General features: G+C 45.5%; 1 protein-coding gene across 1 annotated transcript in view; it reads left to right on the forward strand.

Annotated features, from left to right (window-relative positions):
• Nucleotides 1–1,993: 1,993 nt before the first annotated feature.
• Nucleotides 1,994–15,500, forward strand: part of LOC126548264 (uncharacterized) — a 49,861-nt gene continuing 36,354 nt past the window's right edge. The window contains exons 1-6 of the mRNA XM_050196420.3: nucleotides 1,994–2,135; nucleotides 2,455–2,650; nucleotides 2,791–2,981; nucleotides 3,471–3,591; nucleotides 7,388–7,533; nucleotides 7,613–7,747. Coding sequence (XP_050052377.1) covers nucleotides 2,115–2,135; nucleotides 2,455–2,650; nucleotides 2,791–2,981; nucleotides 3,471–3,591; nucleotides 7,388–7,533; nucleotides 7,613–7,747 — 810 coding nt within the window. The 5' untranslated portion in view covers nucleotides 1,994–2,114. The remainder of the gene's footprint in view (nucleotides 2,136–2,454; nucleotides 2,651–2,790; nucleotides 2,982–3,470; nucleotides 3,592–7,387; nucleotides 7,534–7,612; nucleotides 7,748–15,500) is intronic.

The raw sequence follows: 15,500 nt of genomic DNA on the forward strand, positions 1-15,500 counted from the left end.
GCTAAAGATATATAGCTGGAAAGGAAGGTATGCTCAGCACCAAACAAGGCATATTCAATGTGTGCACGAGTCAATAAGTGCCAGCAAAATAAGTAATGCACAATAAACCACAAGAAGAAGCACACTACCTGCAAAACAGGGGTAATATATGATATGCCCTTATCATGTGGCCGACGATAGAGGACAAACAGGCAGGTGCATCCATGACAGAACAATAGAGCATGCAGCATTTTTTGAAGGAATCTCCGCTGTGCATCTCGCTTTTCATTATGACCAGCACCATTCTACCGTTCAATTTCACGACATCGAAGTTTTAGGAAAAAGTAAAGACAAGCTGACGCGCGAAATTTTAGAAGTCATGGCAATTGACAGAAGTGGGCAATCTTACATCATGTATATGCATCAATACTTGCATCAATGCTAACAGAAAAAGAAAAGGGGCTACTTGCGCAAAGACGACATTTCAACCTAAGGAGTCGGACAATCGGCATGACACAAAAAAGAAGGATTGGCTGTCTTGTGCTATAAGAAGTGTAGGAAATCAATAATAAACATTCATTTGCTAGTCCAGCGTGTGCCGTCGTCTCTTCCTGTCCGTGTCATTCTGCTGGAAACCAACTATGCTATGTGTAACCAACGAGCTCAGGCAAACACTATTTTGCATTCTCCTGGTCATACCGTGGCTTTGGCACGTAAAACGCTAGAATTTAGTTTTTAATATTGTTGGCCGTCGGTGGAGTCGAAAGCGCTTGGCGGCAGGCGGTCACTTGCACGCCGCGAGCTTCATGGCCTAGTATCTGCGGGATGCGTATACCGAACTAGGGGGCCTGGAGAGGGAAATGAGGATGGGCGCGCGACATCCTTTCATGCGCGTTACCTAGTCGCACCTATAGTCGCCGTGCAGAAGGCACGAAGCAGTGGCGTAGCCTGGGGGTAGCACGGGCTTTAGGTAGCACACCGGGCACGTGACCCCTCCGCCCCTCGAAACTTATGTGTTAGCATGGTGTTAGTATGTGGATCCCCCCCCTCCTTCCTCCCCCTTCCCGGTCAAAGGAAGGTGTCATCGATCCCCACCCCGAAAAAAAATTCTGGTTTCGCCATTGGCTCTCAATCAGGGATAATAGGAATGACGCAAACTACACGAAAGGCGCGGTCTCTTCCGAGTAGCACAACAAAGTTAGCGCTACGTTCCGTTCATATAAGGCTTTGTGTTATGGCCGAAGCCCAAAGCAGATGCCCCAACACTGTACCCATGCGCGGCCGTCGACGATGCCATTTACACAGGCACCGCTAGTTTCGGTTTCGCCTACCCTCGCAGTCAGGCGCGGCGGTGGCCTCACACTCGGGTCCAATGTAATTCGCATGTTTTAACCCCTTTATTTCTTGGATTGGCCTTGTTATCACATTCTTCTTAAAACTGGCAGCCTTTAGCTACCCATAAATGGGCAGTTAGCTTGCTTTAGCGTGGTCATTTAGATCAATGAGAGTGCTACTATTTCCCGTTTGTCGAACACTGGTTGATGTCGTATGCATGTGTGAATTAAATAGAATTCCTGATCATCAGTAAAAGTGGTCACTGTTATACGCGCAAACATTTATTATTTAGGGAAAACAGTAAGACAGTCCACATATTAGTTTTGCCCACTGATCTCCACTATGTATTTGCCCCTCAACCTCCTTTTCCCTGAACGGGGCGCCACCCTGTTCTGTTCTCCTCACCTCATTCAAGGATATAGTTCAATTCTGTAGCGTAGTTCACTTAATTTAACCTAATAACAGAAAAAGGGGGACAACTATGTTACTTTTAATTTTTTTTTTGCTTTCTTGCCTTGCCTTTAACTTCTTAACATGGCGCCAAGAGCATCAGACAGCTTATATAGGCTTGGTGTCTATTGCTCTAGTAGTCACGCTAACACCTACGAATATTTTTCGTCCAATCATATTTCCGTTGACGTCGTTCTTGGGCGCAAAGAAAGGAGACGTACTTGGGGCGGGCAGGGCGGGTTTGAAGTCGTCACTACACTATGTGCATCGAATCATAATTACGTTTACAGTCTCTGGTGTCAACAGCCGCGTACAAGAAACGTGGGCAGGAACTCTTTCAAAACAAACGAATGGATACCGGAAAGCTCATTGTGAGTTTCCCCTCGTAGCATCATGAGAGATATATCTACACGTTCAGGCTTAATACGGCCAATAACCACATTTCGCCAGTGCCTGATGAGCTAGCTGCTCTATTAATATAATTCAGAAAGAAAAAAAAATGTTCTGTCGCCGTTTGTCCAGAACGCGCCTTGCCGCGAAATATGCGTTGACAAGCTTCGGTGATCCGAATGACATATATTACCAATATCTGTTTAAAGGAAAGCTTGTCAAACCTGTTGATGAAGAGGCTTTTGTTGCATCTGGTCACGCAAAAACAGTACATGAATGCATCTTCGGTACTTGTTTCAGGCCCACCCGAGTGTTCGAGTCAGAGGATCCGAACACAGTTTCGAACCTGTCGAATGCGCCAGCGAAAAGTGCGTGGCTCAGCCGGTGCCTCATCTGCACTGTCCGTTCTGCAGCAAGAATTCCGTGTTTAAGGATGCACGTATTGTCAAAGCGCACTACAGGGTCAAGCATGTCGACAAAGGATTGTACTTCGCTGGTGAGCAATAACTTGCATTGTTGTCTTGCTTACTATAGGCTGCACTAATATGCACAGGGACCGTTACCCTGCGGATGGTCCAAATATCTTGCAGCTGAAATGCACCCCCCCCCCCTTTTTTTTTCTCCTTCTCGCTACAGGGTTAAAAATGCTGCGATGCTCTGCTACTTGCAGAATATCGGGGAGCATTAAGGGTGAAAAAAAGTTCAGAGGGCCCCACTGGCACTGCTATAAATGCAGGAATGGTTTTTGCAGACGTGATGAAGCAATGAAGCATTTCGAGACGCATTTCAAGTTGCCACAGACAACATTTCAGATTAACATAGTTCAGGTAAGTTCAGGTAGTGCATTGTAATAGGTAAAATCACCTGTGAAACAATGATCAGGGAATGGCACGAGAAATGCTGACACTTGCATGTGGTCAGCAGCAAAACAAAAGCGCAATATATGCAGACAGTAGTTTGAGCTAAATAAACTATGGGTGGTAAAGACAATAAAATGCTGTCACACTTAAGTGAGCTGAACTGATTATTTATTGTTTTTCTAAAATGACCATATACTAAAGTTCTTTATCAAAGAACCCATTGTTTTGCCTTTTGTTTAAGGTGCACTGTTCACAATCTTTGTAATCATTTTAGCAATTATATGCCATTGCAATGAAGCATGTTATTACTTATTCCTGTAGGAAAAACATAGCAGACAACTGGTTCAATATGCGAGACCTTCACTGTCAGTTATGCTCCACCAGAATTTATCTGTATGTGCAGTCATACAAGACGCTACATACTGTATTACGTTTAACAGTGCCATCATATTGCAGGATGTTAACGAAGGAATGGGACTTCAGTCACGTCTAGACAGCAGTTCGGTTGAACATTCAGAATGTCAGATGTCCTCTGCATCTGATATTAGTACAGATATGGACTCAAATACAGCAGTTGGTAAGTCTACTTGCATTTTCAGTCACTCTTTACACACATTTCAGGTAGAGCAATTTTACGCATACAGGCAGTGCCGTGAACAGAAATGTAGGGCTTTTGATGTCTTACATTTTTGATGAGTGCCTCCAACGACCGATCGTGATGTCCTGAGTATTTTGAATGTGCTACAACTCAAGCATTAGAACGACAGAAAACTGAGCTAGTTGGTAAGGATTCATTATGCAAAAAGGTGAGGCGTGCAGACAGGACACAAGAGAAGAGAAGTGGACAACACGAACGCCGACTATCAACTCATAGTCTGCGTTCGTTTTGTCCACTTCTCTTGTGTCCTGTCTGCACGCCTCACCTTTTTGCACAAGAGTCTTCTCACCGCGTTGGTCCTGCTGTCAATTATGAAGGTGCTGCTGACTGCGTTCTTTTGTTTCTTTAGCTCGTTAGTGTTCTTAGGGTACTTCATGCACTTCCTGGGGGCTAGCTATCTATCTACGTATGTTTGTATCTAACCATTTTTCCACCAGCCTGGGTCACTGCATAGTATATGGTCGAATGTGTATTGCATCGGGCTGCTGTGTTGAGAGAACAGAGTTCGAAACCAACCATTGTGAACCAGCTTGGGTCACTGAGCATGTGGCACTGCCATACATATGTGCCGCTCTTCAACAAACCTCTTTCACGCCAACCTGGGTCACTGTTGGTGTAGGACTGGGGTGGTACCACTGTTCAATGAAACTTGAGGCTTTTATTTTTATTAATTTACATGCCTCAAAATAAAAAAGAATGTTCAATGAAACTAGCCTGTTATACCTGGTGGCACGGGCTGGGGTAACTTGGTTTGAATTTTTCTGTTTAACCCCAACATAATATATGTTCAATCCAACTGACACCAACTTAGAGTACTGGCTATATGTGCCAATCGTTCTGTGCTGGTCTTCAGTCAACCTCTTTGATGCACACTTGGAGTACTGGGTATGCCCCACAGAGAATTTGCCGCTCTACAACGACAAAAGAATCCTTTAAATTTCTCCCAAGCTTGTCCGAATCAAACCCATGCCGAGCACAACCTTTACAGCCACGCCACTAAATGGCACAGCATGTGCAGTGGAAAGCACCAAAGAGGAGACCAGCTGCATTTTGACCAACCGATTTTGCTTTGGGGAATATTGACCAGCTGAATGTAGGATTAGAAAACATTTAAATTTCACCTGTGCTGGGTGGAACCTAACCCGATTCACACTGGTTACTCAAGGACAACAGCCCAGCACTTTAACGTTTTCGCAAGCTGTGCCACAAATGCATTGGGTATGCGACGCTCTTCAATAAACCTCTTGCCAACTTGGGTCGCTGAGTATGTGTCATGGGGCCATGTGGCCAGCAAGGGAACAGTTCTCAGCATTTGCAACTGCCAGTGTGCCATGCATCTCATCTCGGAGGCCGTGCACGGACTTCTCAACAGCACTGCTAGATGGCGCAGCTTGTCCAGAAAAAAAGCACGTATAAGGAACCCAGCTGCCGCATAAGGCGTTTCACAGCATTCACACTTACCAGCGCATTATACGTTTCGGAGGCCAAGTGCAGGCATCATGGCAGTGACCCTAGATGGTGCTGGGTGTTCATAGGGATGTGCGATTGTAGGGTCCCTGTGCAGTACATGCCTCATAGGTAACAAGTTTCATTAGTGGCAATGTGTTGTGTTGCTATATTGCTTCAATGCTAAACACATTTCCGTCGACAGTCGTCGTGAGATAGGTTCTCCCGAAATTTTTTTTTTCTAATTCTTTTAAAAACTCTCTGAGGCAGAAAGCTCTTTCGACCTTCTAAATGGATTTCATGAAAAGGTGGAAATTACCTGCATTAGAAATTGCAGTGTCCAGGTGGCTAATTAAAAACATTCTCTACTTAAGTTAAAGTATAATTATTCATCTTAGGACACATGCTGCAATTGCACAACTGAAGCCAAATGGTAGTCAAGTCTCAGCTGCTTGACAGAAATCCTAAGGCTCATACCATTGCTTTGGGACAATCCTAACTGGAATGTCAATGCATCATTGGCATAACAGTTTGTACCAAATAGTTAAAGGGAAGCTCTTGGGAAACTGGTAACCAGAACGGGAAACTGGTAACTGGACTGCCAATGTATTTCGTAGTACATTTTATGAACAGATATTTGAAAAGTGGTGCTTTTAAAGTTTCTCCTAAGGAGACATGACTTCACTACTGCTTGTCTTCTATTCTGCGAATTTAACTTTATACTCAAGTGAATAATTATAGACTTAATTAGTGAGTCTCATTAATCAGCTACCCAGAGGTCGTTATTTTCCATGTAAGTAATGTCTGCCTCTTCAGGTAGTCCATTCGCACAGGCTGAATTGTGCTGTGGGCTCAACATAATTTTTTAAAGATTGTTTTGAAGCAAACATTAGAAACCAGAGTTGCGTCATCAGTAGGAGCTATCACGACTACACACTATTGGCATGTAAAAGCTCCCTTCACAGCTTATTCTCCTCTGTTCAGTGAAAGAAAAGGTTATGCTGTGGTGTCCCGAAGTATTGCACGAGTGAATAACACAAGCAAGGGCACAAAGTCTTCTTCTGGCTGTGGATAGCCCAGAGGATGACATGTTCTGGTCCACAACAGTATCAAAGATATTTCTTAAGGTTGTGATTAAGACCTTCAGGGTCAAGAATATCTCCCTCCTCCTGTGTAGGCAAGGTCTGCATATTTTTTCTTGTTTGCAAAAAAAGAATTGCTTGTTTTGGTTCCTAGCTGCATGCCCTTGACAGTCTGAAAGGATTGTCAAGGGTATGACAGCCAAGTTTTTTAGAATAGCAGAAAACTATAATGCAAGCATAAACATTTACAGTGCTTTCTAGATGTAAATGTGTAAAGTGCAAGCAAATCAATCCAGTGCTGTATCCATATCACTACACAAATGCATCACTAAATTGATTAGTGAGTGTTTTCACTTGTTGGATGCATACATTCAAAGGGGTTTGAAAAAATTAGATCCCTAAGGAGATTCATGCCATCTTCAGCTGCAATTCACGTACACATTGCATGCACAGCATCAACCACACTTTGCTTTTCTACACACTCTAAACAAAAGTTTGTACCCTTTGGAGCTTATCTTGTCCCTAAACAGTAATCGTCGTCTATCTTGCGTACCTCTTTTTTCTTTAACACTGGTCACCCAGTACTTCCAAGTCACAAATGGCATGTACGTTACCAACGTGACATAGCATTCTTGACAGGATAGTAGGAAGGGCAGGGTTTTCAAGATGATGATTATTGTTTGGGGACAAAATACACTCCAGGACCATAAACTTTTTTTTAGAGGGCAGACATTCCAAAGTTTCATAGCACACTAAGTGGCAATTCGCACTAGAATTTCATTAGACACACACTGTGGTCCCATCTCAGTGAAAAAATACAGAGTACCAGTAAACATATGCAGCCCCTGAAATTAATCCGATAACACCAGGAGTTTTCACCAGTAATTTGCTGTAAAATCATCATGACACATATCTAAAACATACAAGCATCAGTTATGAATGAAAAAAGCCAAGCAGAGCAGGAACGATGACTCAATAAGTATGGCTCTTCCTGTGAAGAGTGGTGCCATCTTCCCCTTTACAAGGCATCTCTTTTGTGCATTAACATTGAACGCTAAAGCCCAAAGATTGCATAATCACACAAGAGCCGGAGCACAACTTATGTGCCGCACATGTGCATGCAGTGCTGACTCAAAAGTCCTTGCATTTGCTGCTGTACACTATACTGAAGCCTTCTGTTGTTGCAGCTGTGACAGTCGATATGACTGAAGAGCCATCAGAAAATCCAGGATCCCCAAATACTGAAGAAGAACCAACAACAGTCATGATCATTCAGGAGGATGACACCAGGTCACTATCATCAGATCCAGGCTGCATTATGAAGACCCGTGAAGTAAGACAGTGTCACTGCGCATATGTGCTACATTACTGTTTTGAATGGCCTGTCTGTACATCCTTTTTCAATTTTTCAGGAAGACCTTTCAGAAAAAAATATCTTCCTTGAAAAACTCTTGGCTGAATTTAAGCAGCAAATGGACAACCTGAAAGCAAAGTATACACGCACTGAGAACATGCTCCAGCTAGAAATCATTTCCTTACGCCGCCAGGTAACATTGTGTTTTTCATGATTTTTGTTTACCTTGTAAAATGTACAAAATTCAAGTAGTAGTAGAGTGTACACCAGTTTATGGTCTAGTTTGTTCAACATACTAAGGCAGCGGCGCAAGAAAGACAAGGGCACAAGAAATGTAAATCTGAAGCCACGAGGGTTGTTTTACACTTCTTGTGCCCTTATCTTTCCTGCATTGCTGCCTTTGTAATATAGTATGTTTGTTGAGTATAAGAGAATAGTGATCTGTTGTTGAAATATACTTTAGGCAATCCATCAGTAAATTTATTGTCAAATATGCTGTGTGTACTGTAATTAGAAAGTGTTGGGCCGAAAATAAATACTTTTGTGAAGTAGAACTTCATTTACATAGCTGGTTGTAGCTGCTGTCAGGATTGGGGGCTCAATCCCACCGTTCGTGACCAGTTGCCAAGATTGGAGTCGGGCATGAATTAGAAGGTAGCTGGCCCATGCCATCGTCCAACTTATCCACGCTGAGGACGTTGTTGGAGGGAAGGACTGCTTCTCATAGAGAACGAGGAATATGGGTTTATTTACAGTATCTAGATGCAGTTCATCAGTCTAGCATGACTGCTTGAGAAAGTGCATCGAGCAGCCGCACAACAGCGGTTTATAAACACACGGTCCTCCCCCGATACCCAGGTGACGGAAACGGCCGACCTGTTATCGTGAACAAGCCGCCTCTCTGCGGGACGGCTTACACACACACACACACACACACTTCCGCACAGGTTCACGGTCCGTAGCCGACGTCAGACGGACTTCGTAGAACTCGGGGCTTGTGTCAGGAAAGGTGCCTTTTATTCCCCGAGCTGACCCCCGCAGCGCGGCCGGGTGCCCATTGTCTCGCGTCTTGGACGGCGCGTGGGAAGGAGCCTTGAATCACGTTCCCACGAGCACTCCCCTGCTCGCAGCAGACCAGGGCAGCGGAGGTGGCTCAGTAACAATAGTTGGTCCGCCGATCCACTAACTCTTTCAATTCATTCCTTAATGTTGGATATCGGGTACAGCTGATCCCTAGTGATGGCATTTAACTTCCTGTAGTCAACACACGGACGAGGGTCCTTGTTAGGGGTTTGTACCAGTATTAGCGGTGACGTGTAGTCACTCTCAGCGGGCTCAATAACTTGCAACTCTAGCATGCGCTGTATCTCTGCCTCCATAATCTCTCTCTGTCTTGAAGACACCCAGTAAGGCTTTTATCTTATGGGTTCAGTCCATGTCAGCTCTATTTCATGCGTTATTAGTTCGGTTCTACCCGGCCGATCGCTGAATCTGTCGAGATATTCCCCTAACACCCCTTTTAGCTCATTTAGCTACTCGGGTTTAAGAGCGTGCGAGCTTACCGAATGTTTTACTACTTCTTCTAGGCCGATTTCACAGTTGGAGGCCGCCCCATACTCTTTAAACTTGGTACTAGTGCCGGTGCTAGTGCCATCCTGATCTTTGATGGTATAGTTAACGACTCCGTTTCGCTCTACATACGGCTTCATCAAATTGCAGTGATATATCCTCACCTCCTTCCTGCGACCGGTCATTTTCAGAGCATAGTTAATATCTGAAAGTTAGCGCAACAAAGTTTGTGCAACACTTTGACGGGCCCGTCCCAGTGAACTTCAAGCTTGTTCTTTCTCGAAGGTTTGAGGATCATTACCTGGTCTCCGGCATTAAACGTACGAAGCCTCGCATTCTTGTCGTAATAGAATTTGGCGTTCTTTTGAGCTACTCCCATGTTCTTTCCGACTAGTTCTTGGGTTGCGCTTAGCCGTTCTAGCAGATATTCTACCAATGTTGGACTCTCTCTTCTTTCCTCCCACATCTCTCTTAACATTCTTAATGGAGAACGGAGTGTCCTCCCATACACTTGTTCTGCTGGTGAGAACCCTGTCGCTTCATGTGGAACTGTTTGCAAAGCAAACAAAGTTGCTGGCAGACAGTTCTCCCAGTCCTCCTTGTGCTCGTAACAGAGCGCACGCAAAAATCGCTTAAGCACTGAATGCCACCTCTCTACACTTTTTGACTGAGGGTGATAGACGTAACAGTGTGTTAACTTTACCCCGCACTTTTGCAAGAATGTAGAAGTCAGTGCGCTGGTGAATACTGACCCTTGATCCGCCTGAATTTTGGCTGGAAACCCAACTCGTGCAAACACTGTCAAAAGCGCATGTACTACTTCGGTGGAGCTGAGCTCTTTCAGAGGGATTGCTTCTGGAAACTTTGTAGCCGGACACAGCATGGTAAACAAGTACCTGTAACCCAATTTTGTTTTTGGTAGAGGCCCTACTGTGTCTATCACAAGTCTTCTGAAAGGCTCTGTTATTAAGGGCACTACCTTTAGTGGAGCTTTCCATGCCTCTCCTGGTTTACCAGAGCGCTGGCAGGCGTCGCATGATCTTACAAAGTTTTCTACGTCTTTGAAACAACCAGGCCAGTAGTATTCCATAAGCAATCTTTTGATTTGTTTATGCCTACGTGGCCGGACCACCCATTTCCATGACAGAGACTCAAAAGGTCCTCCCTGTACTTAGTAGGTACGACTAACTGATCTAAAATCCTACCCTTTCGATCTCTGTAGTGCCGATACAACAATCCTCCTCTCTCATTTATCGTCACGTTGCGCCTAACAATGCCTTCTTTAGCTGTGTGATGTAATTTAGCTAAGCTCTCATCATTCTTTTGCTCGGCTGCCAGTGACTCTCTATCCACACGTAAGAGCTGATCAAAGTTCTTTGAGGCCGGTGATAGTAATGACCCTGTCTCGCTTGCGAGTGCATCAGCGGGCTCTTCCTGCAGGGGTGAACTTTGACACCCTTGCGATACGCTCTCATTGAGCTAGTCAGCTGGCAGGGTTTCCTCAACCGTCTTTTCGTCCCTCGAGCCTAGCTCGGATTCGGTTACTGAAGTTACCTCTTTTGCTACTTCCGCTGGAGCAGCTTTTGCATTTTCAGCCGAAAGCGACGAGATTTTACAAGCGTGGCCTCGCGTCAATGCCTGTACTACGCCCTCTCCCAGTTTAAGCCCTTTGTCACGCAGTAACTGATCCGACCGATTAGAAAAAATGTAAGGGTACTGCAGCGACAAAAATTTGGAAACTGCAGCCTCGGTCACTAGTTCCCCGAACGGTCCACTGATTTTGACTTTGGCCATGAACAGACACACGCTGTGCTCTTCTACAACCTGTTTGATCCATGCTACTTCTCCGGTGAAGTCATCTACCGTCACATAAGACGGATGGACAATGTCTATCGTGGCGGCACTGTCTCTTAGCACCCGGCATGGTTTGCCATTAACTTGCAGGTCGTGAAGATATGGGCTTAAAAGTTCCATATTCTCGTCTTTTTCATCTACGTAGGAAAAAACTACGCTAGGCTTTCCGCAGTTCACAGTGATATGTCCCACTCTGTGGCACTTATAGCAGCGGATCGGTCTGAAAGATTCGAACTTTCTTTTCTGCTCTTTTTGTACGGTTCCCTCGTTTGATTTCTCCTCGCTCTTTTCTGAGGGCTTTTCCTCCACGTCTACAGGCTCCGGTCGTCTAGTCTGCGAACCCTTTTTGAACGGAAATGGTTTCCGCGGTCCATTTCGACTGTCCCAATTTCCATCCTTGGCGTTCAACTTTCTACGCGTTGCGTACTCTTCGGCTAATTCAGCCGCCCTTTCCACAGCGTTTACATTCCCTCTGTCTTGCAGCCACAGTTTCACGGCTTGGGGGATGCTTTAGTAAAACTGCTCTAGACACATGCATTCAATGATCATGTCTCTGCTGTCGTACGCTTCCGCGCTTTTCAGCCACTCGACTAGGTTGGCCTTTAAGCCGTATGCAAACTCCGGATACCCCTCGCATTCTTTATTGTCTGTGCTCCTAAACGTTTGCCGAAAAGCTTCGGCTGAAAAGCGCTATTTCTTCAGGAGACTAGCCTTAACTTTTGCATAATCATGTGCATCCTGTGCACTGAGTCTGGCGATTACTTCCGCCGCCTCACACGGCAACATAGACAGCAACCGCTGTGGTCTTGTACACGGACAGAAGTTCATCTTCTCGCAAGTCCTTTCAATATTGCGCAGGAACAAGCCTATGTCGGTCCCGACCTCAAATGGCTCTAATAGCCTGTCCATGTGGTATGATTCTGCCTCACTTGGATCATCCCAGAGCCCCTTCACTTCCTTGAGACAACTCCAAACGTTTGCTTTCAAGTTCAAGTTGCATTTTTCAAGTTCAAGTTGCAGAACTCGCGTTCCTGTCTCTCTCTGTCCCGTTCTCTTTTTCTTTTTTTTCAGAAGTTCCAACCCCATTTCAATTTCTTCCTCACTGGCCTGTTCAGAAATTAGCTTCAGTTATTCCAATTTTAGCATTTCCTTGCGTACATCTAGGCCCATTTCTTCACCAACAAGCAACAATTTGTCTCTCAGCAGTCTCCTTAACTCCATGATTGCTGCTTTACTGCCTTGGACCTGCTCGCTAAATCTACCTAGGAAAACACAACCTAGCTAACAATCAACAATCTAGCTTCCCTACAGTTCTAAACAGAACAACCACAATATGAAGCCTAGAGAGTCAAAGCAAGAACCAAGCACTCACCGCAGACACAGCACCACATCGCAAAGTCCATCCCACCGCTGTCAGCCAGTTGTCAGGATTGGGGGCTCAATCCCACCGTTCATGACCAGTTGTCAAGATTGGAGTGGGGCATGAATTAGAAGGCCCATGCCGTCGTCGAACTTATCCACGCTGAGGACGTTGTTGAAGGGAAGGACTGCTTCTCATCGAGAACGAGGAATATGGGTTTATTTACAGTATCTACATGCATTTCATCAGTCTAGCATGACTGTGAGAGAAAAGTACAGCAGTCTAACATGACTGCTTGAGAAAGTGCATCAAGCAGCCGCACAACAGCAGTTTATAAACACACGGTCCTCCCCAGATACCCAGGTAACGGAAATGGCCGACCAGTTATCATAAACAAGCCGCCTCTCTGCAAGACGGCTTACACACACACACTTCCGCACAGGTTCACGGTCCGGAGCTGACGTCAGACGGACTTCGTAGAACTCGGGGCTTGTGTCAGGAAAGGTGGCTTTTATTCCTCGAGCTGATCCCCGCAGCGCGGCCGGGTGCCCATTGTCTTGCGTCTTGGACGGCGCGTGGGAAGGAGCCTCGAACTACGTTCCCGCGAGCACTCCCCCGCTCGCGGCAGACCAGGGCGGCGGAGGCAGCTCAGTGACTATAGTTAGTCCGCCGATCGCATTCAGTCACAACGGCGACGAGGCTAGAGCATAACGGTGGCACTCCAAGAAACGTTGCTGTCGCAACTGGCTGGCAAAACTTGCACCTCAGCTGGGCCGTTCTTAGCACTACATAGGTTGCTTACATAGCTCTCATAGCATCTGACGTTCTCATCAGCTGCGAGCAGGGTTTCACCCAAATGCACATCTTCATTGCTATAGTTGAACATGATGTTTTGGCAAATCTTGCCATGCCAGCATAATTTCTCATGAGTAACACAAATTGTGAAATTTCTTTTCTTGTTTGCGTACACTAATAAATGTTTGAGACTTGTAAACTGTAAAGTCTAGGAGGACAATACCTCAGAAACATAACACAATGTTGAATGTTTATATTTTAACTTGTTGAGTTATTCCTAATGGGGTTGTTAGGATTTAAAGTGCCCCTGAAATGGTTAGGACAAATTTTGTAGACGCGTAAGGTACAGCTAAAGTTAATCATTCGCACCACAATTTGTGTGAAACGTCTCATATTAAGAAAGCTACGGACGATTACAAGTTACCCTCCTCCACAGTTATGCATTTTCTCCTCAACTCGTACGCCGAGTGATCGGGGCTAAGCTCCGCCTTCACTGGCTCTGCGTCATGATGGCACGTGGTGTCAACTTCCGGTTCTCTAAGTGCGTGCGTGCGAAGCCTCTCCAAACTCTCCGCCAGCTGCTTGGCAGTCGAGCCCAAGCGAGAGCTATCAAAGCAGCGGGCATTGCGAGCATTCTGTCGAAGCTCCGAACGTGTCTGGTATTCCGGTAACCACAGGCAAGCTGGGCGTTTCGGAAGATGGCTGTAGGCATGAACTCAAGCTGACGAAGGAACTTTAGTGTAGACATACGTGAGCAGCCTGATCGGTCAGCACGGTCCAGCCACTTGTTGGCACAGAGTTTAACCAGCCAAACAAAGCGCTAATATTGCTCTAACCAAGTGTAAAACATTTTAAACATTTACAAAAAACACCGTGTTGATGATTACACTCCTGCGAAAAAATTTACACCAGCAGCAAAGAAGAATACATTTCGTTACTGCTACTGTGTATGGTTGAGCTCTGTGCCACCAGGTGGCTGCTCTGTGCAGACCATTCACATTTGCGCTTCTGCTCATCCCGTTAAACGGCACAGTCAAGCGGCCAGGCCCTGTCCCCTTGCGCTTGCATTTGCCCTGATACTGGACTCGCGAAACACTATTGCATTAGTAATCTTCCGGTGTAAAGTGACGGCCGCAAACACGCAAATCGTGGCGCTGATCAGATAGCGGCAGTCCGATATGCTGCAGCCACGGCGCTCGTCTGCTGCCTTGCAAAGGGACACGGTGTCGCAGCTTGACATATTGCCAGTCACTATGTTTGCAGTCCACAACACAACAAAGTCGAATCATAGTGCTCGCGAAAAGACTGAGACTGACTCTGACCGTGGAGCTCTCGTGAAAATGGAGTATGTCGTAACACAAGCAGACGACGCTTGCTGTGTGCCGGAAGTGCTTAAGTGTAGTGAGAAATTGTTCTTGTGCATTCTATTTCTGTTACTTTCTTTTTATAGAAACAAATTAACTAACATTCCAAGCATTACGAACATCATTTGTTCACCATAAAGGTGGAAAAATTATCGATGACACGTCCTGGACAGCCAATCGGATAGCTCGCCCTAAGGACGTCATATGGGTAATTTATGTCATCTGTCGGGGCGGCTGAAAATTCCGCCGAGCAGTGTGCTGCGATCAGCAGCGATGTACATGTTTAAAACCTTGTTATAAATTACATGCTTCACGCGGAGCACTTGATGCGTCAATTAATGATCAGAGGGGCCTACTCTAACGACCCAGTACGTTTGTACAGTATCGTCAAAATCGTTTCAGGGTCCCTTTAATGAGTGAAGCTCATGTTGTGAAGTGCCCTTGGGCCCATTTGAGATAAAACCCTTTAAAAGCTTTATGTTCAACAGTGCAGGAGAACCATGTCCCATGAAAAAGTGTACTGTGCATACTCTGCTTCTTTCTTTCTTTGCAAAAATTTGACACTGCTTCAGCAGTAGACAAGCAACACAGTACAGTTGGGCATGCTCAGCCAGCAAGGCTAGCAGAGCACTAACAGGTGGTGCCGATACTGAGAAGAAAAGTTACGTCAAACACACACATTAAACACGAACTGGTGAGCAAAGCCTGTGAACACATGCTGAGATACACTGCCGAAACTGTGTAGGCACTTAGCACTGGGTAGGTTATAAAACCATGCACACAGACACATAGTGACAGCATGTCCCAGTCAGTGGGCCACATGTCTCGAAAGTGGTGCAGTTCTTACCAGACAGTATGCTGCAGATACGTGCCAGCAGAGAAAAATGGCAATGAGTCAGCATAGTGACGAATGCATGCACACACTAGTAGGCGGAAGGTGGGTGACGATGATTGCCCAGCTTATGACAGACACAAGTGCATGCAGGCACTGTAAGAGGATGAAT

This window comes from Dermacentor andersoni, chromosome 1, assembly GCF_023375885.2.
Source record: "Dermacentor andersoni chromosome 1, qqDerAnde1_hic_scaffold, whole genome shotgun sequence".
NCBI lineage: Eukaryota > Metazoa > Arthropoda > Arachnida > Ixodida > Ixodidae > Dermacentor > Dermacentor andersoni.